General features: G+C 39.9%; 1 protein-coding gene across 6 annotated transcripts in view; it reads right to left on the bottom strand.

Annotated features, from left to right (window-relative positions):
- HERC4 (HECT and RLD domain containing E3 ubiquitin protein ligase 4) overlaps positions 1-20,076 on the bottom strand; it is a 103,128-nt gene that overhangs the window by 70,691 nt on the left and 12,361 nt on the right. For all 6 annotated transcript variants that reach the window (XR_008630365.1, XM_055140961.1, XM_055140958.1 and 3 more), the window contains one exon: positions 7,485-7,644. Coding sequence is in view for 5 of the 6 variants with exons in the window: in XM_055140961.1 (XP_054996936.1) it covers positions 7,485-7,644 (160 nt within the window). In the remaining variant the exon portion in view is untranslated. The remainder of the gene's footprint in view (positions 1-7,484; positions 7,645-20,076) is intronic.

Genomic DNA, 20,076 nt, shown 5'->3' on the forward strand with positions numbered 1-20,076 from the left:
CCCTGCCCACTCACAGTCCTAAGGGCCCCCCTGAGTACTGCCGTGTAAGGCCATCAAGGTCTCAAATGCTGCTTGGCTGGCCAGGATAATCCCTGGCTTCACAGGCCAGGCAGCACTGTATCTGAAGGCCTGAGCATTGAATCACTCGTCAGATTGCCTAAAGAATCACCAAAAGGGGCCCTGGGGCTACCTAGCAGCACTTGGGAGACCCCTCTTGCTCTTAAAAAAAAAAAAAAGATTTTATAAAACTTTGTGATTCTAGTATATTAACTCTTCATAAAATGTGCCCAGAACAAATCTAAACTGCATAGCAATTTATACTCTGTGACCCTTGCTTTCTAAATAATGTTAAGCTTCAGAATATAAAATAAATCTTAGTTATGCCTACCTACTTCAGTGATGAGGGAAAAATCTTTCTGTAACATTACTGTTTAAAAAAACTTTTTAAATTGGGGCACCCAGTGCCTTGAGCAGCTGGCAGCAACTAGGCAATCAACAAAATGGCAACATATATCACTAAAATGTTTCATTATAAAGAATAGGAATTCCAGGATTTCTCTCTCTCAACCCTTCCGTTCGGGGCACAGCATGGTGATCACCGCTTTTTGAGCACAAAATGAAGGTAGCAGCCAGCTACGTTGGGATGCGCTCGAGATGGGGGGGGGGGGGGGGGAAGAACTGGCCCCGCCCTCCACCGAGATTTAAGCACAGCAACCACACGTGTGTGGCCTTTCCGCTGCTGCACGAGCATGATCCCGGAGGCCAACTGAACTACTTTGGACACCAGCAGCTCACAGAAATGCCTCTAGACTGTGAACTGAGCCACTACCCCACGAGGTGCCAGGGGGGTAGGGTTTCTCTCGCTAGGCTTTTCCATCTTATGAGCACCACAAAAGGGAAGTAAAAGCTTGCAATGATGCAATTTCTGGCAGAATTTTCCCTGGACTTTATACAGAAATCCAAAAACAATTAATATCTCTTATTTGTCAGCAATGTGAAATGTTCCTTTTGAGCAGGTCTGACTTTGGGGGGAAACTCCAATGATAGTGAGTTTTTTGTTGAAATATTGAAGGTAATCAAAGTAGCAGCCATGTCTCTAAACTGTGAACTAAGCCATAGCCCCACGCCGGCCAAGGAGAGGAAATATCCTTCTTTCTCGATTTTTTCCCTTTTCGGGGAGAAGCGGCATGGCGTCCACCATGTTATGAGGTCTATTAAGCAGGTACGAACTTGGGGGCGCGGGAAGGAGAAAAGAAAAAAAAAAAAAAGAGTATGTACTTGGAACAGCAGGACTTCATATCTCATCATTCCCAGCAATGGAAAACTAATTATCAAATGCTTTCTTGGCAGTAGGGCTGTCTTTTTGGGGGGAAAACTCCAACAACAAGAGTGAGTTTTGTGTTGAAATATGAATGTAATCAAGGTAAAGAGAAAATGAAGTGAAATTTATCAGTTATGCAGTTGGGGGTGGGGGCGGGAGGTATACTGGGGTTTTTAGTGGTGGACTATGGGCACTGGTGAAGGGATGGGTGTTTGAGTATTGTATAACTGAGACATAAGCCTGAGAACTTTGTAACTTTCTACATGGTGATTCAATAAAATAAATAACCGAAAAAAAAAAAGAATAGGAATTCCTTTACTAAATTTTGAAAAATGTTTGAATCTATTTTTTTTTAAAAATACCACACTGTTCAGAAACTTAGAATTTATACTTCTTTCCCTAAGTCTGCCAAAAAGTTACATATGTATGCTGCCACACTGTTCTATATTTTCCAACTTAGAGAAGCAATATAAGTCGAAATACAACAAATATTAAGACCACTGAAAAATGTACATTATGTAAGTTAAAATTATGTTTAATTCATATTATGTAGAGAATTTTATGACATTTTGCCAATTCCCAAATCATAAATGTTATACATTAAATACTTGAACTATATCAATCATGCTTCTAAGGTGGCTTAAAAATGTATTTTACCAATAGAAAGATTGGTAATTAGACATAGAAAGATTGCACTCATCCATGGAATATAAAATAACAGAGTAGGAGACTAACACCCAAGGATAGTAGTATATAATACAAGGAGGTTGGCTCCATGGCTTGGAAGCTGGCCTCACATGCTGGGGGGAAAGGCAGTCTGGATAGAGAAGGGAACACCAAGTAAAATGTGGTTGGAGATCCCACGCGGGAAGGGAGATGCGTACGGAAAGTAGACTAGAGACTAAACATGATGGTCACTCAATACCCCTATGGCAAACCACAACACCCAAAAGGAGAGAGAGAACAAAATGGAATACCCTGCCACAGAGGCGGAGTGGGGTGGGGGGGGATGGGATTGGAGGGTGGGAGGGATACTGGTTCACTGGTGGTAGAGAATGGACACTGGTGGAGGGATGGGTTCTTGAACATTGTATGAAGAAAACACAAGCACGAAGATGGGTAAATTTGTAACTGTACCCTCACGGTGACTCACTAATTAAAAAAACAAATTACTTAAAAAAATAAATTAAAATGTATTTTAATTTTGGCAATTAAATGTTATTTGATATTGGTAGTTAAACATAATTAACAATTCATTTCCCAACTAAACCACAACATTTTCAGTGATTTGAGGAAAGTATTAACAATAACCCTCTTTTCAATTTTCAAAAATTTCAACTGAAAGCTAATCTAATCTATATTATTAAGAAATTCCTTTTCTTTTTCATCTAAAATGCTCTTAAATGCAGATGCTATTACCAGGAAGAAATTATAACATGTTAACAACAGAGAAATTGGCAGAGGAGATAGTACAGGTATGGCCCTTGCCTAGTATGCAGGCAACGGGTTTGAGTCCCAGCACCACGTGATCCTCCAAGCACAGCCAGGGGTCACTCCTGAGTAGAGCCAGGAATAATCTCTGGAATCCACTATAATAATCTCACAAAATTAAAAGCAGAAAAAGATTAGCAAATGACTAATAATTTAAGCTATTCATTATTTATTTCCTTTAATTTTTTTTTTTTTTTTTTGCTTTTTGGGTCACTCCTGGCGATGCACAGGGGTTACTCCTGGCTTTGCACTCAGGAATTACCCCTGGCTGTGCTCAGGGGACCATATGGGATGCTGGGATTTGAACCCGGGTCGGCCGCGTGCAAGGCAAACGCCCTACCCGCTGTGCTATCTCTCCAGCCCCTTTCCTTTAATTTTAATGTGAACTTTACTTGATTTATAAACTTTTAATCTAGTGGTTTTGTTCTCAAGAAAGTACAGCCCCAGGCTAGACAGGCAGTACAGAGATTAAGGCAAAATTAAGCCTTGATCCCCAACACTACATATGGTCCCCTAACCAATGCCAGGAGTGATAGCTTTGCACAGAACTAGGAATAAGCTCTGAGAACAGCTGGCCAGGTATAGTCCCTAAACCCCACTCCTTCCCCCAAAAGAAAAGAAAGTATAGTCTATGTGAATTTTCACGGTTCTAATCACTTTTGTGATATTCATAAAACACTAATTGTTTTGCAATAAAATGGTATTTTTCCTGGTGACAGGGATTGAACTCAGAACCACATACATATAAAGTATGTATTCTACTTCTGAGTCACTTCCCCAGCTAAGTACTAATTTTTAATAAAATAGTTTACAAATATTGGAGTTTCCTCCTATTCAAAATGTCTGTGAATGGGGCCAGAGCAATAGTACAGCAGGTTGAGCACTTGCTTTGCACACAGCCAACTGGGGTTCAATCCCAAGCATCCCAAATGGTCTCCCAACCACCACCAAGAGTGATTCCTGAGTGCAAAGCCAGGAGTAACCCCTGAACATCACTGGATATGACCCAAAAAGCAAAAACAAACAAACAGCAAAACAAAAACAAATGTCTGTGAAAGTTTGATCACATCTCTAAGCACCTAGAAAAGTCCTGTATCTTAAAAATGACTCAGAACTCCAATACAAATGAAAAAGATCACTGGCAGACTGTCACAAAAATATTATTTCTGGGCTGGAGAGATAGCTCAGCAGATTAAGGCCAGTCCAGGTCTGATCCCTGGCATTACATATAATTCCCCAAATCCATTAGGAGCAATTCCTGAGAGCAGAACCAGGAGTAAGTCTTGAGCACTGTCAAAAACCAAATAAGTATTTTTTTTCTAGGCCTGGAACATACTTTAAATGGTGGAGCACATAACAGAATGATAAGGTCCTTATTTCAATATTCAGTATTATATGCCCCCTGCCCCCGCCGCCCCCCACCCTGCCCAAGACCTGCAGAGTGTAGCTCTAATGGCCCTTGAGCACTGCCAGGCTGAGCATTTAACCACAAGGTCTACATCACTAGCAGGAACACTGCCTCCTCATCATAGCCCAGCATTACTGAAGTGATGCACATAAAACATATTTCTACTGAAACATTATAAAGGCCTTTAACAAAATATGAAAATGTCAATAAAAAGCTAGGTGTGAATCACAACAATCAGACCAGTCCATGGAAAACTGAAAAGGCAGTGGCCTGAGGTAAGCAATAATAGTTTATATATAAGAAAATGGAACAGTGCTTTCCAAATGATTCAGGAAAAAATTTACAGAAGGTATTACTTAGCTTTCAGGTTTAATAAACAGAGAATATCATGTACTAGTAGAACCAGTCTTAATGTCATTGATTGTTTACTTAAGGGGGGGTCCAAAGGTAACAGTTTCATATTTGGTTTGGAGGCCCAGAAATACATCAAACTCCCATTTTAACCCCACAATTCTTGGTATATTGGCTTCATTCATTCATTCATTCATTCATTCATTCATTCATTCATTCATTTTCGGTCTCATGGCTTCAAATTGATGGCCACTGCTGTAACCTCTCTTTTCACTCAAATCCTTCAATGTTAGGAAGTAAGATAAGGTAGCACTGTAGCACTGTCATCCTGTTGTTCATCATTTTGCTCGAGCGGGCGCCAATAACATCTCCATTGTGAGACTTGTTACTGTTTTTGGCATATCGAATACGCCACTGGGAGCCTGCCAGGCTCTGCCATGTGGTGAGATACTCTCGGTAGCTTGCCGGGCTCTCCAAGAAGGATGGAGGAATCGAACCCAGGTCAGCCACATGCAAGGCAAATGCCTTACCTGCTGTATTATCACTCCAGCCCCAAGGTAAGGTAATGTGAAGAAGTAAGTAATGTGAAGGCTTTCCCATCTGTTTTCTTTCTCCTTAGAAAAACCTTTCCCATGAGAGAAGAGATGCTGAGAATTCCAGCATCGCAGGTGCTCACTAGCTGCCTCTGCTTTTCCTCATGTACAGCTCTCAGGACTTTGCCCATTCTCAACAAGTATTCTGAACATTTAAGTTCTTACCTAAAAACCCACCTGAGATCACTTACAATCTCTCCATTTTTAACTCGCCATTCCTATTCATTGCATGCAGTGAATCCCTGAGCTTAATGCCATTTGTCTTATGCATGTAGTGATTTTGTTTCAGGAATTACTGAGATAATGTTGTCCCATTTAAATCATATTTGTACAATAAACCTGAGTCTCAGTTTGGTTAGGTAAAAGGATACTACTAAATGACTGGGGACAAGATATGAACTTCAGTCTGATTTTCAAATTCATCCTCTCTTCATTATGCCGAAGTACCCCTGTCTACCACAGTGGGGGGTTCTATATGTGAGTTCCATGGGGAGGTCAATTGGGATTCTCCCAAGTACTCTCTCCCTTATGAAAGGTCACATGCTATTACTGCAAAAAGAGAGAGGCAGGTGTAAAGGGTGTATGTGTGTGTGGGGGCGGGGGGGAGAGGGATTACACTGAACTTGAATTGCAAGAAAATGTTGCAAAGTGGCCCCTGTATATGGCCTTTCATATATATATTCCGAAATAAAACTGAATTGACAACCCACCACCAGCCTTCTTCCAAGGGCTTTCCAAAAATGAATACTTCAATCAAGAATTTAAGTATCCAGTTCTGACAATTCTTTCAAGTCCTTTCATGACACCCTCTGGAAGTCAAGGTTTGTGTTTTTTAACATCTTTTTTTTTATAATTTCTCATTCTAATAACCTCATAAGTTACAGTGGCATGTGCCTTGCAGTCCCTCTATTGCTAGGTTTTGTCTTTCTCATGAACCACCTCGGTACAACCATTTCTGCTTTATTCATCATCAAAATTCCAGCTCAAGAGTGGAAGGTATTGAGTATATGGTTGGTGCTGAGGGAAGTAATAATATGCACCAAAACCAAAACATAATGGGGGCAGGAACAGGAATGGGGAGAATCCTGGGCACTTAAGTGTAGGGCTGTGCAGATCTTTGTAGGTCAATACCAGAAACCTGAACAGATATAACCTTATCACCTATACTATAACAGGAAAAAAAAAGAGGCTTAAAATTTTTTAAAATTTCCTTTTGTGTTTTGGGTTACACTCAGCACTATTTGGGGGCTACTTCAAGGTGCTCAGTGCTTACAGACCATACAGGAACCAGGGAGTCCCACATATGAATTTGAGCTCCAGCCCTATGACCTATCTCCTTGGCATCAAAACAAAATGTATATAACTAAAGTATTTGGGAAGCACGTAATTAAACTATTATGTCTTACCCATCCCTATCATAATTTACCAGCTTCCTGTACACACGTTTGATCACTTATGGTTTTAATTTATTTTTCTTCTTCCTTTTTTTTTGTTTTTTGGGTCACACCAGGTGATACTCAGGGGTTACTCCTGGCTCTGCACTCAGTAATAACTTGGAGGACCATATGGGATGCCTGGGATCGAACCCAGTTCAGCCATGTGCAAGGCAAACACCCTACCTGCTGTACTATAGCTCCAGCCTCTTGTTCTTAACATTTTTATTTTTAGGGAAATGGGGCCACACTCAGATGTGCTTATTCCTGGTGGTTCTCAGGGGGACCATATGCAGTACCAGGGATGAAGCCAGGATTTGCTTGCAAGCATCTTAACCTCTGTACCATTTATGCAGTCCAACAATTTTTAATATTAAAATAATGATAATATCCTATGTAAATATCTGAAACTACAGCATTGATAAAACATTATTTCCGAATTCTGAAATAACTCTGTGGTGTGTTATTGGCTAACAAAGTAAACTGTAGCCACTGCTATGTAAAAAAACAGTGAGGCTGAATCATTCTTTTAAATAGAGAGAGAAAGAGAGAGAGAGAGAGAGAGAGAGAGAAGGGGGGGAAGGACAGAGGAAGGAGGAACGGAATGTAACCAACATTTTAAAAATTAGTTAAATTAGCTTAATCCATTTAAAATATTTTCACAAGAAATTAAAATAGAATACATACTTTATTTTTTATAAATAATTTTGGAGAAATATGGCGTATCTAAAAAATTGTATTCAACCCAAAATAAAACCCTTCTGAAAGTAAACTAGAAAAAAGTAATTAGGTATCAACTATTACATACTCAAGTAAGCAGAATAAATTTAGATAACAAGTTGATTATAAAAGATATTTCAGGACCTCTTTTTGGTCACCTTTGTTACCTTGGTACTCTGATACATTCCTCTGATCCTAGCAGGCCAAGTTGTCCATCAGAATCGAGACCCCAAGCATATACCTGGCCCTTGTCATTTAGTGCTAATGTGTGAGCTTCTCCACATGAAACAGCTACGATATTTTGAGCATCCAGGGCAACAACCTGCTCTACAGAAATCAAAAAGAAAGATATTACATTCTAATTTTAAACACCCAAGAATAAAATACAGTCTATATTCTGTACCCCCCCCCCAAAAAAAAAGCTAAGGAAATACTTAGGGACCAAGTATAGCTTCACTCATTTTGAAAAATCAAATAGATATTTTCCATACCAATTCTCAAGGTGGTAAATACATTTATACACCATAAAGAGTATGTGACTCAGATTATGTTACTTGAATATTTTGTGCTTTTCAAAGTCATTCCTAAAATATAGTAGTATGGCTAAAAGAGAATCTTTTAAATAACCTGGGCTGTTTGCCTTAAGTAGTAAACCACACTTGACTATTACCATATAGATTCTATCACGGAATGACCCTGATATTATTTAAGTTTAAATTGGAAATTTTTGATAGGAAACAGATTTTCAGATCTCAAAAACAAAGCATCTACTGAATATACCGAAGAGAGTGACTATATTAAATTCATTCTGGATAACAGGCTGCAATTTTAACATCAAAGAAATAAAACTCCACATGTGGTTAAAATGAGATCAAGTTTTAAACCAAAAATTAATTAAAAGTACTGGCCCCTCATAAAATTTTCAGTAAGAAAATGATTAATCAAAAAAAAAAGTGAAAATGTTTTCTAAATCTCTCAAGATGTATAGTGTCTACGACCTATTTACTAGTGCCTCCTACAAGCTTTTTTTTTTTTTTTAATTACAGTGACCCCTAACCACTTCTCAGCTCTGTAACGTGGTGAGTGCTTGGGAATCACAAAGTTAAACCCATCAAGATTGAATTCAGTCTCTGGGATGCTAGGCATATGTGCACCAGCTGAGCTACTCTCCCTGGCCCTAAAAGCTTTGTGATTCTATCCTTTATTCTTTTGGTTTATTTGTTTTAGTTTTGGTTTTGGGGCCACACCCAGCAGTGCTCAGGGCTTACTTCCGGCTCTATGCTCAAGAATAACTTCTGGTGGGGCTCAGGACACCAGATTGCCCAAGGGACCCAGGGAACCGTATCATCCATGAGCAAGGCAATCACCCGACCCACTGCACTATACTCCACAGATACCATTTAAAATACAACTTTCTTAGTTTAATAAAAAATATATATATTTCTCTCCAATAAACAGAAAGCCTTGTGTTGAAGAGTTGTTAAAACTGAATCAGTTTCTTTAGAAGGAACTTAATGAAACAGATTACATTAAGGAGTTTTAAATTCTTTTTTTTTTTTTTTTTGGCTTTTTTGGGTCACACCCAGCGGTGCTCAGGGGTTATTCCTGGCTTTTGCACTCAGGAATTACTCCTGGCGGTGCTTGGGAGACCATATGGGATGCCGGGGATCGAACCTGGGTCAGTCGAGTGCAAGGCAAACGCCTTACCCGCTGTGCTATCGCTCCGGCCCCAGGAGTTTTAAATTCTTATGTGTAGAGAAATTCAAATTGTTTTTGACTATCCTACATTGCCACATTAAATCTAGGAATCCATACAACTCTAATGATAAGTTATCTTAAGTACTTACCTTAAATACTCTAGAATTTAATAACACATGAAGCTGGTAATCAGTAGATGCTCAATTTATTTCTTTTTTTTGTATATTCTAAAGTTATTTTGAAGTAATATACCCTCCCAAAAGAAAAACAAAGTAGCACAATGTTCCCCGCCCCAGTCCCCCAAAAAATCCAACAAGATAAAGGAATTATAGACATGGTATCATTTATTCACACAAAAACATTCCAAATTTTAATTACAAAGAAGTAAATACCTCAAAGGTCTGCTGCCTCACACAGAGGCCACAGGAATAAGTCATTATTTCTCTAAGACAATCCTCAAAGGAAATGTAGTAAAGAGCAGAAAATGATAGGATGATGTCAAAAGACTAGCTGGTTCTACAAGGATGAACACAAAGATTCTGAAGGAGTTTACAGCCTACAGAAAAACAGGTGAGATAAGGATTGTGACTAAATACAGAAGATGTAAAAAAGTGCCTTAGGAACATAAGATTCTAAAATCTTGAAAGACATTAGAAGACAGGATTGTTTAAGCTAAGTCTAGTAACAGGAAAAAGAGGAAATAATTGTATGTTGCCATGTAAACAAATACAAATTCTGTTACAGCAAAACAAACTAAAAGCAAACTGGATGATGAGAACTGAAACTAGAAAAAATTGCTCTCTATATTTCAAAAAAAATTAAGCACCCCAATTTTTAGAGATTCACTAAGGAAAAAAAGTAATTAAGAGAAAAAATAAGCAAATAGGCAAAAGATGTAAGCTGTTCACAGAAATGAAATGATTATATACAGGGGGCCGGAGTGATAGCACAGCGGGTAAGGTGTTTGCCTTGCACAAGGGCGACCTGGGTTTGACCTGGGTTCGATCCCCGATCCCCCCACCACCACCGGCATCGCGTATGGTCCCCCAAGCACTGCCAGGAGCAATTCCTGAGTGCAAAGCCAGGAGTAATCCCTAAGCATCGCTGGGTGTGACCCAAAAAGCAAAATAAGTAAATAAATAAAATGATTATATACAAAAGAAATTAATCATATAAAAAATCAACTTAACTGATGAAATATAGCTGTGTATCTAAAACTTCAATTAAAATGTTTTATTAAAAGTTTGCATTTAATAAAACACCAAGATAACATTTTTCATTTGCTAAAAATCCAAAAGTTTGATAGCAATCTGTTGGTGGAAAAGCAATCTTGACTACTGATAATAGAACAGGAAAAAATCCTTATAGACAGGAATGTGGCATTACCTGACAAAACACATGCATTCGTTTGGGAACCTCATCATTTACTTACCGGAATTTCCTCTCATGTGTACCTAAATACTTAAGGGAAAGCAGAATCAGTCAACTCAAAATATGCCAATTCGGCATAAGGGTTATTTTGAGTTGAAGGCCGATAAGAAGCCAGTCACACTTCCTACTTCCTAAAAGCAGAACATAAACTTCTAAGTTAACCTACTTTACTAGGAACCCTTTACCAGGAAGAACAGAAGCTAAATACCAGAGACTACTGTGAATACTATCACTCAGAGATAGATGGTATCAGTGCCATTGTACTAACTAGCTCTATTTATTTACGAACTATTTTAAATCCTTCATTTGTTCCCTGCATTTACCTTTCCACAATGTGGAATGTATTATCCCTCATTAAAGTTCTCATTCTGAGTATGCTCCATGTGTAAGTTTAAGCATCATGCACATGTTAAAAAAAAACTTTGTGCTAAAGTACAGAAATCCAAAACTGCGCGGCACTACCCGCGCAACCTCATATCTCTACACAAAAGGTCTGACTAGTGGGGTACTCCTAACAATAACAGTGAGGTTTGTGTTGAAATATTGAATGTAACCATAGTAAATAGAAAGTAAAGTGAAATTTATCAGTTACATGGGGGGGGGGGTGCGGTGGGGACAGGATGGGAGGTGTGCTGTTTGGTTTTTTTTTTTTTGGTGGTGGGATATGGGCACTGGTGAAGGGATGGTTGTTCCAGACTTGTATAACTGAGACTTAAGCCTGAAAGTATTGTAATTTTCCACATGGTGATTCAATAAAATAAAATTCTTCAAAAAAACAAAACAAAAAACTTTGTTTTCCTCCAGACAATCTGTAATTTGTCTAGACAAGTCCAAAATGAAGAACTTAGAGAGAAGAAAAAGATTCTTCCTTCCAAACCGTACAAATACCTGTATGTATATAAATATACATGCACGCGTGCGCGCGCACACACACACAGGACTGCACATAACAAAAGATTGAAATGTCCTATGTAACCACCAATAAATAATTCCATTTATTTGCTACACACACTGGATGGGCTATACCACAAAAATGAGAAAACTGGGCTGTGGACTGGACAGATAATGTAATGGGTAGATTGCTTTCCCAGCCCAGGTTCTATTCCTAGAATCATATATAATCCCCCAAACCCCAGCAGGTGTAACCCTGAACACAGCAGGGTGTGGCCTCCCCAACCCCCCCCAAAAAATATAAAGATAAAGAAAACTATATTAAGTGAAGAAAGATCTCAAGGGTATTTAATCAAAGGTGGGAGTGGTGGGAGGAGTAACACAGGGTGGTTAGATATATCAGTTTCAATGCATATACATATCATTGCTTTTTAACCACGTAAATATAGTCTATTCAAAACAAAAAGAAGCAGTCCCTGAAGAAGGATGGGTGTGGTCCCAAAATAAGAAAAAAGAGTGATGTCAGAATTGTGAATGCAGGGTTGAAACAATAGAACAGCTGGTAGGGTGCTTGTCTTGCATGCAACTGACCTGGGTTCAATCCCTGGCACCCCATATTGTACCCTGAACATCACCAGGAGTGATTTCTGAATGCAGAGCCAGTAGTAATCCTTGGGCATTGCCAGTGCCCTGCCCCCACCCCCAAAAACTAATTGTGAGCTTGCTCTTTCAGCTTCTGTTTTTTCTTGAAAATGTATCTCTCTGCTTTTTCCACTCTAGAAGTGTATGTTCTTACAAGAACACACATTCTTCTCTTTCTCTTCCCTTGTATCTTTCTGAAAGATAAATTTCACTCAATAAAAACTCTCTTGCTTCATTAAAAAAAAAAAAAGTGGGTCTAGAGTAATAGTACAGCAGGTAGGGCGTTTGCCTTGCACATGACTGACCCGGGTTCAATCCCTGGCATCCTGTATGGTCCCCCAAGAGCCCCAGGAGTAATTCCTGAGCTCAGAGCCAGGAGTAACCCCTGAGCATCGTTGAATGTAACCCAAAAAGCAAAAAAAAAAAAGTAAAAACATATACTAATCTTGTTGGAAGATTTAATATATAATCATTACAACCCATGTAGTTGTAATTCAAAAATAATGTACTTGATTTTTTTAAAAACCATTAATACAGATAAAAACTTTGAAAAAACGTTAGCTGTCGGTCATTGTGTAGTTCTTTCAACTCTTCTTTATGCCTCAAAATGTTCACTTAAAACGTCTGAAAGAAATAGCTTTGTTTTCCTATCAGTACTTATTTAACTTCAGGAAAAGATAAAAGGAACATTTAGTTTTAGGAGGTACGAAAAGGCAATGAAAACATAAGTGATGGAAATTACCTTGGGAAACATTCAACAGATTTTTTACAGATAGAGTGAAAAAGCACTGCCAAGAGTGATCCATGACCAGAGAGCCAAGAGTAAGCTCTGAGCATAGCTGGGTGTGGCCCAAAAATGAGAAAAATTTTGTATCATTTTATTGAGAAAAAAAAGAGCATCTTCGGGGCTGGAGAGATAGCACATCGGGTAGGGCGTTTGCCTTGCACGCGGCCGACCCGGGTTCGAATCCCAGCATCCCATATGGTCCCCTGAGCACCGCCAGGGGTAATTCCTGAGTGCATGAGCCAGGAATGACCCCTGTGCATTGCCGGGTGTGACCCAAAAAGGAAAAAAAAAAAAAAAAAAGAGCATCTTCTGTGTTCAATAAATACAACACAATCTGTTTTCTATATAACAAAACCAATTTAAAAGGTCCACTTGGGGCCAGAGAAATAGTACAGCAGGTAGGGCACTTGCCATACACACTGCTGACCCAGATTCCATCCCTGGTTTCCCATATGGTCCCCTGAGCAATGCCAGAAGTAATTCCTGAGTGCAGAGCCAGAGTAACCGCTTAGCAATCCTGGGCGTGGCCCCAAAATAAAAACAAACGAAATAAAATGTTCAACCTAATGATGGGTTTCATTTCTACATTTGTATTTTCTCCCATCTATCTTCACACACACACACACACACACACACACACACACACACGACTTTAGCATTTGTTCACTTAGTGTCAAATAAAATGTGCCATATAAATATGATATTAAGAATACTGCTGCATATCCTTTAAGTAATACAAGAAAATGAGATTCCTGTTACATCATTGCATGATGATTCATTTCTCATTCTAGGACTCATCCGTGTCTCAGTCTGAGATGTTTAAGTCCTTTCTTTTACTTTATGGTGTAACTCACTCTTGGATCTCTCCTTTCCGGAGAAAGCCACATTTTCACTTGAAGTCTGTTTATCTCTCTCTCCCCTCATATTGTTTAAATAAAACTTATTTTTTTCAAAAGACCATTTTATTGGGCTGAACAGTACAGCAGGCATGACACATGCCTTGCATATGGCCAAGCCAGATTCAATCCCCAGGACCCCGTATAGTCCCCCGATCCCCACCAGGAGTAATCCTGACCACAGAGCCAGGAGTAAACTCTGAATTTACGCATTCAGGTGTGACCAAAGAAAAACAACAGAAATAAATAAAAATAAAAATATTTTATTTCCTAAATAACACTTCTAATTCACAGGGGTGTGTAGTATAGGTTTATTGGGTTACTCCCACCACAGTGCTCCCATTCCTCTGTGTTTATCTGTAGCTTCTTTCTTAATGTTCTGTTGACTTGTATATATTGTTTTTCTCTTCTCCTTGAGTCCTCTGCATAGTTTATTCAGAGCAATGTCCTTTTTGTATGGACACAGGAAGACTTAGCAAATGCTATGCTTTTGTAACCTGGGAGTCATTTGACTCTACATGATATTTTCTTTTTTCTTTTTTTTGCTTTTTGGGTCACACCTGGCGATGCACAGGGGTTACTTGTGGCTCTGCACTCAGGAATTACTCCTGGCGGTTCTCAGGGGACCATATGGAATGCTGATAATCGAACCCGGGTCGGCTGCGTGCAAGGCAAAGGCCCTACCCACTGTGCTTTCACTCCAGCCCCCTAGATATTTTCATCTTGGGCATCTATTCTCTCGATCTAAGCCTCAGCTGCCCTTACTTCCTAGCAACCCCAAAAGCAGGGTCCTGATGAAGGACGAGACGGACCCAGGGCAAGCGGTGAGTTGTGTGCTACCCTGGTATCGAGATGGGCCTGGCCAAAGTGCCTAATGCTTAATTATAAGAGCTTGGTCATGGACAAATGCTGTCATGATCCAGACAGTGATACCTAGATTTGGACCCTGCTAGGGTTAGGAATGATTAATCTGGCCTGAGTGCTGTAGTCTGAGTCTGTAGCAAGATGTTGCCAGGAGAGCTGCCTTGCAAGCCTCAATTTATCTCTTGCTGTGTCCATACAAAAATAACTAGTATTAAGATGTTAATGAGTATTTGGACTAAAGGAAAAACACCTTAAGAGTCAGGAAGGGCTTTGGAATGCCCCTAGGTTGTGTTCCCTTTGAACCTGGTGGCCCTCAGGAAGGGCTTTCTAACGTTGATTTTGCTACCTAGGGGCAAGGGCGAGAGAGGAAAAAGGGGAGGAGAGAGAATCCAGATCAGCAGTTGATCCAGAGAGAGGACGGAGCTAGGAGTGCGGGAGATGAGAAAAATGGAAGATTGAATAAACGGTAACTAATCAGCAACCTGCTTGGTCCTCGTTCTTCCTTCGTCTGTCCTTGGCCAACAGCCATCCCGATCCAGCCCATACACAGCGGTTCCAGAGCACTGAACATGGGCAGTGAGACAGAGCTGCCCGGAGAGCCCGCGAGTGCACACGCCCCTCGACGTGGCATAGTTTTTTACAGGGGGGAAATTACACAATGAAATTCTTCCTGCTGAATTATTGAGTAAGATTTATTTTGAAGTTCTTAGTTAGGCATCAATTCTTCAGTCCAAAACTATAGAATATGATCTCCAGAATCTCCTTAACATCTATGATTAATTTTACCATTATACAGTGCTTATACTATCTATATTCCCCTTCTAATTTGTGTAATAATTGTGAAACCTCATTTTGTGTTACCTTTATTCTCTCTGGACAGAAAATAAAATGTCTCCATTTTTTTTTTTTTTGTATTTCCTTTTAGCGTCACACTGGAGATGCACAGGGGTTACTCCTGGCTCATGCACTCAGGAATTACTCCTGGTAGTGCTCGAGGGACCATATGGGACGCTGGGAATCGCAACTGGGTTGGCCCCGTGCAAGGCAAATGCACTACCCGCTGTGCTATCGCTCCAGCCCCAATGTCTGCATTCTTAACTGTGATCACTGATAGCCACAAAGACAGCAACTCGAACTTCTTTCCTATCTTTTTCAGATGATATAGGTGTGTGGCTGAGTGGTAGGTCACATGGCTCAGTCTCTCTCTCTCTCTCTCTCTCTCTCTCTCTCTCTCTCTCTCCCTCCCTCTCTCTCTCTCTCTCACACACACACACACACACACACGAAGTAAACCAAAGAATGCTATACATTAATGATTTATTCCACTACTGCATCATCTTTCTAAAATAATCTTAGTTTTGTCCACTTAAAATGTTTAATTTTTTCAACTAAGCTCAGCTGCTCAGTTGTGAATACTATCAAGTCTAGTTGCTCACAGTGAGATTCTCACATGTCATGTTTTAGCACATAATCATGACAGCATCACTGTTATATCCTGTCTTTTGTGTTTTTAAAATTAATACTGACCAATAATAAATAAAAATAAAATTTTTAAAAATAAGAATAATAAATAATAAAAATAAAAGCACCACAAAGCAGCTGTACCCATCTATTTGGCAAAAACTAAAAATAGAAAAAAAAAGATGGATAAAATCTGTGACAATTATGCAGTGAAAAGTATATGTGGGATTGGTTCCAGTATCCTAATGATAATAAAATCAAGGATGCTCAAGTATACATTCAGAAAGACAGCTCAACACTGGACAGCATGCTCACATGGGTTCACTGGGTTCATTGCCAGCACTCTACAGTTCCCTAAGCTGCACAAGGAGTGACTGAATATCAAAGATAGTGCCTACAAGCACTAACAGGTGTCACCCCAAAACAAACCGAAAGAATGCTCAAGTTTCTTTTATATAATGGTACAGACGCCAGGAAGTGCGCTCCAAGAACTAGAGTAGAAATCCTGAGTTTGATTTGCAGCACTGCCAGGTGTAACTAAGAGGCCTCCAACCACATCACATCATCAGCAGTGCCCCATGGTCCCTAAGCATTGCTTAGGAGGCCCCAAAACCACAAGAACTAAAATAAATGGTATGGTTAGTTTTTACATATACCCTATGCACATTCTCCCCTATTTGTTTCCAGATTACTTATAAAACCAAAATAGTGCAAATGTTAAATAAAAAGTTGCTATACTTCACAACAAGGAAAATATACATCTACTCATGGTCAGTGTTAGACTATCAACATAGGTCTAACAACATGCTATGTATATTTTTGGCTGTGGGGCTGGGGGCTGGGGGAGGTTGGAGCCATAACTGGTGTTGCTCAGAGGCTGCTTCTGGTTCTGCACTCAGGATCACTCCTCATGAGCCTGGAAGATCATAAGGGTGCTGTAGACTGAACCTGGGCTGGCCACATACAAGGGGATCACCATACAGCTCCAGACCCATAGTATATTTTCTGTCGAGTAGGTTGAATCCATGTACACAGAACTTACAGGTATCGAAGGCCAACTGTAATGATGTTCTATAAAGACACCAAGATTAATTATTTAGCAAATACTGAATTACCTCTAGTAAAAATATGGACATAGGTTCTGCAAAGTCTCTGTTCACAACATTTTCATTAATTGATCTTTTTTTGTTTCTGTTTAAAGATATCATAATATATATTCCTGTTTAATACTGAATTCACTCAGCAGTCCTATATACCTGCCCTTACAGTTACACACTATATAATGGTCCTGTAACTGTAATACATTTTGGTAAAGTATATTAAATCTTCTTGTGCTTATCAACACCAGTCAGCAACTTTTTTATACGTGCAGACTAGTGCCTGTCCTGCATTACCTGTCCATGATGTTTTAAATAAGTCAGTATACCCATGGTTCTCAACCTTCCTAACATCTATGAGCTGGTGGCTGAAAACCGCTGATCTAGACAGCAATTCAAGCACTCTCTCCAGGGTCACTTTAAATTGTGAAATAATTAATAAAAATTATATAAATGCAAAAAGAAGTACAGGAATACACATACTTGTTTATAGTATGACTTGAAATAAGAAAGCAGAGCAGTGCTCAGTGAACCTCAGCAGGGAATGTGTGAATCAGGAAACGCAAATATTTTGTAGTTCTGAGCATATGCATGTACATGGACTGGAACAATAGCACAGTGGGTAGGGCGTTTGCCTTGCACACAGTCAACCTGGGTTCGACCTGGGTTCGATTCCTCCCTCCCAGAGAACCTGGCAAGCTATCAAGAGTATCCTGCCTGCACGGCAGAGCCTAGCAAGCTACCCGTGGCATATTCAATATGCCCAAAGCAGTAACAAGTCTCACTATGAAGATGTTACTGGTGGCCGCTCAAGCAAATCCATGAACAACTGGACAATAGTGACAGTGACAGTGACAGTGACAGTACATATGCATGTCCAAGAATGACCAAGAAAAAAACTATGAGCACTATGACCCAGGCTGATTTAATAACCAAACTCATAAACATTTCTTCTAAACAACTAGTCTCAAAATATACAAGATAGCCTATTTGGAAGTCTTATGCTAATCAGGGTTTAGACCTGATAAGAAGATGTAATTATCTATAATAATATGCCAAGAATGTTGTAAACAAAGAAAATAGCAAAGATTGTTCTTTTTGGGGGGAGGGGGTTGTTTACAATATGCTCAGTTCATTCTATTACTCAGCAAAGATACTGAACAAAAATATTTTCGTATTCAAATCACTCCTATCAATTAACCTACAGCTGTCATCTGTTTTAAAGGTAATTAACACAAAAAAAGAAATATCTTAATCTAAATAATTCAATCACATATAAGCCTGATTTTGAAATTCAGGAGTTCCTAGTTCATAATTACATTATTTTCACATGAAAAAACTTTTTTAATGCCAAAAATATTTACATACAGTTAATAAAAGACACATTTTTCTAAATCTTTAAAATATAACAACAACAAAAAAAAACGCTTTATAAAGTCAAAACAATACAGCAGTTAAGAGCCCAGCCTAGTATGTGCTCCACTTGGGTTCCACCATAAGGGCCCCCCAGCATTGCCAGCTGCAGGCTTAGAGGCCACCTGAGCACTGATGGGGTGGCACTGGGTAGCCACAGAACCATAAGGCAGAAGTAGCATCCTCATGCCCCTGCACTGAACTGTGCCGGTGGACCCCCCATGGATCTCCTGAATCCTGCTTGAGAGCATCCTCCTTCTACTTACAAAAAAAATCTTTTGTAGAGAGCAAGTTGGCATAATAAAACATTCTAAGCATGCCCTCCAAAAACTTAAAAGAATTTATTATATAAGGTAAAACAAACTACTGAATCACAGTTTGTAATTAGAAAACAATAGGTTAACATTGTTAAATTAACATAAATAAATTATGGCTATCAATATAATAGAAACTGATGATTCTATTAAGAATTGTTAACCAGGGGGGCCGGAGCGATAGCACAGCGGGTAGAGCGTTTGCCTTGCATGCGGCCGACCCGGGTTCGATCCCCGGCATCCCATATGGTCCCCCAAGCATCGCCAGGAGTAATTCCTGGGTGCAAAGCCAGGAGTAACCCCTGAGCATCACTGGGTGTGACCCAAAAAGCAAAAAAAAAAAAAAGAATTGTTAACCAGGGCTGGAGTGATAGCACAGCGGGTAGGGCGTCTGCCTTGCTCGCGCCGACCTGGGTTCGAATCCCAGCATTCCACAGGGTCCCCTAAGCACCGCCAGGGGTGGTTCCTGAGTGCACAGCCAGGAGTAATCCCTGTGCATCACCGGGTATGACCCAAAAAGCAAAAAAAAAAAGAATTGTTAACCAGGCTGGAGAGATAAAGGGCATTAGGTGTTTCCTTTATATGTGTCAAACTCTGGTTTGAATCCCTAGAACATTTGGTGCCTGCTCCAAGCACCACCAGGATCCCTCAATACAGAGCTATACAAAGTCCTGAGCACAGCCAGATGTGGCCCTAATCCTATCCCATAATTAACCATAGTTAATGCTATCAATTCCCAAAAGCCATTAATTTTTTTTCCTAATGTTTCTTTAATTAACATTATTGCAGTATATACATCCTCTTGCTTATGTACGAATGTAGTTAGTACAGCCAAGAGAAAGCAGTCCCAGAAAAGACTTCCAAACTCTGCTGACAGAGTCTGCCCATCTGTCTGGTCAGTCACTTGTCTGGAGTAATCACCTAACCCATGGGGAATGGGGGTATACAGGTCGGTGAGTGATGCTTTAAGCTGACAACTGGGTACAAAGAGGAAACCATAAATGAGCGCCATCTCTTGAAGCACTTTCCACCCTCTGATGGTGAGGCCACGGACACCTATGATTAGTGAGATTCCTTTGTTTCCCCTCTTTTCCTGGACTATGAACTCACCCCTGGAGTTCACCTTGGAATAAGGGTAGGTTTAACTCACAGAATCTTAGAAACTATTTGGGGGAGCCAAAGAGGTAGTGGATAAGACGCCTGTCTTGCACAAGGTAGACCTGGGTTTAATCCCCAGCATCCCACATAGTCCCCTGAGCATCTGG

Source organism: Sorex araneus, chromosome 5 (genome assembly GCF_027595985.1).
Source record: "Sorex araneus isolate mSorAra2 chromosome 5, mSorAra2.pri, whole genome shotgun sequence".
Lineage (NCBI taxonomy): Eukaryota > Metazoa > Chordata > Mammalia > Eulipotyphla > Soricidae > Sorex > Sorex araneus.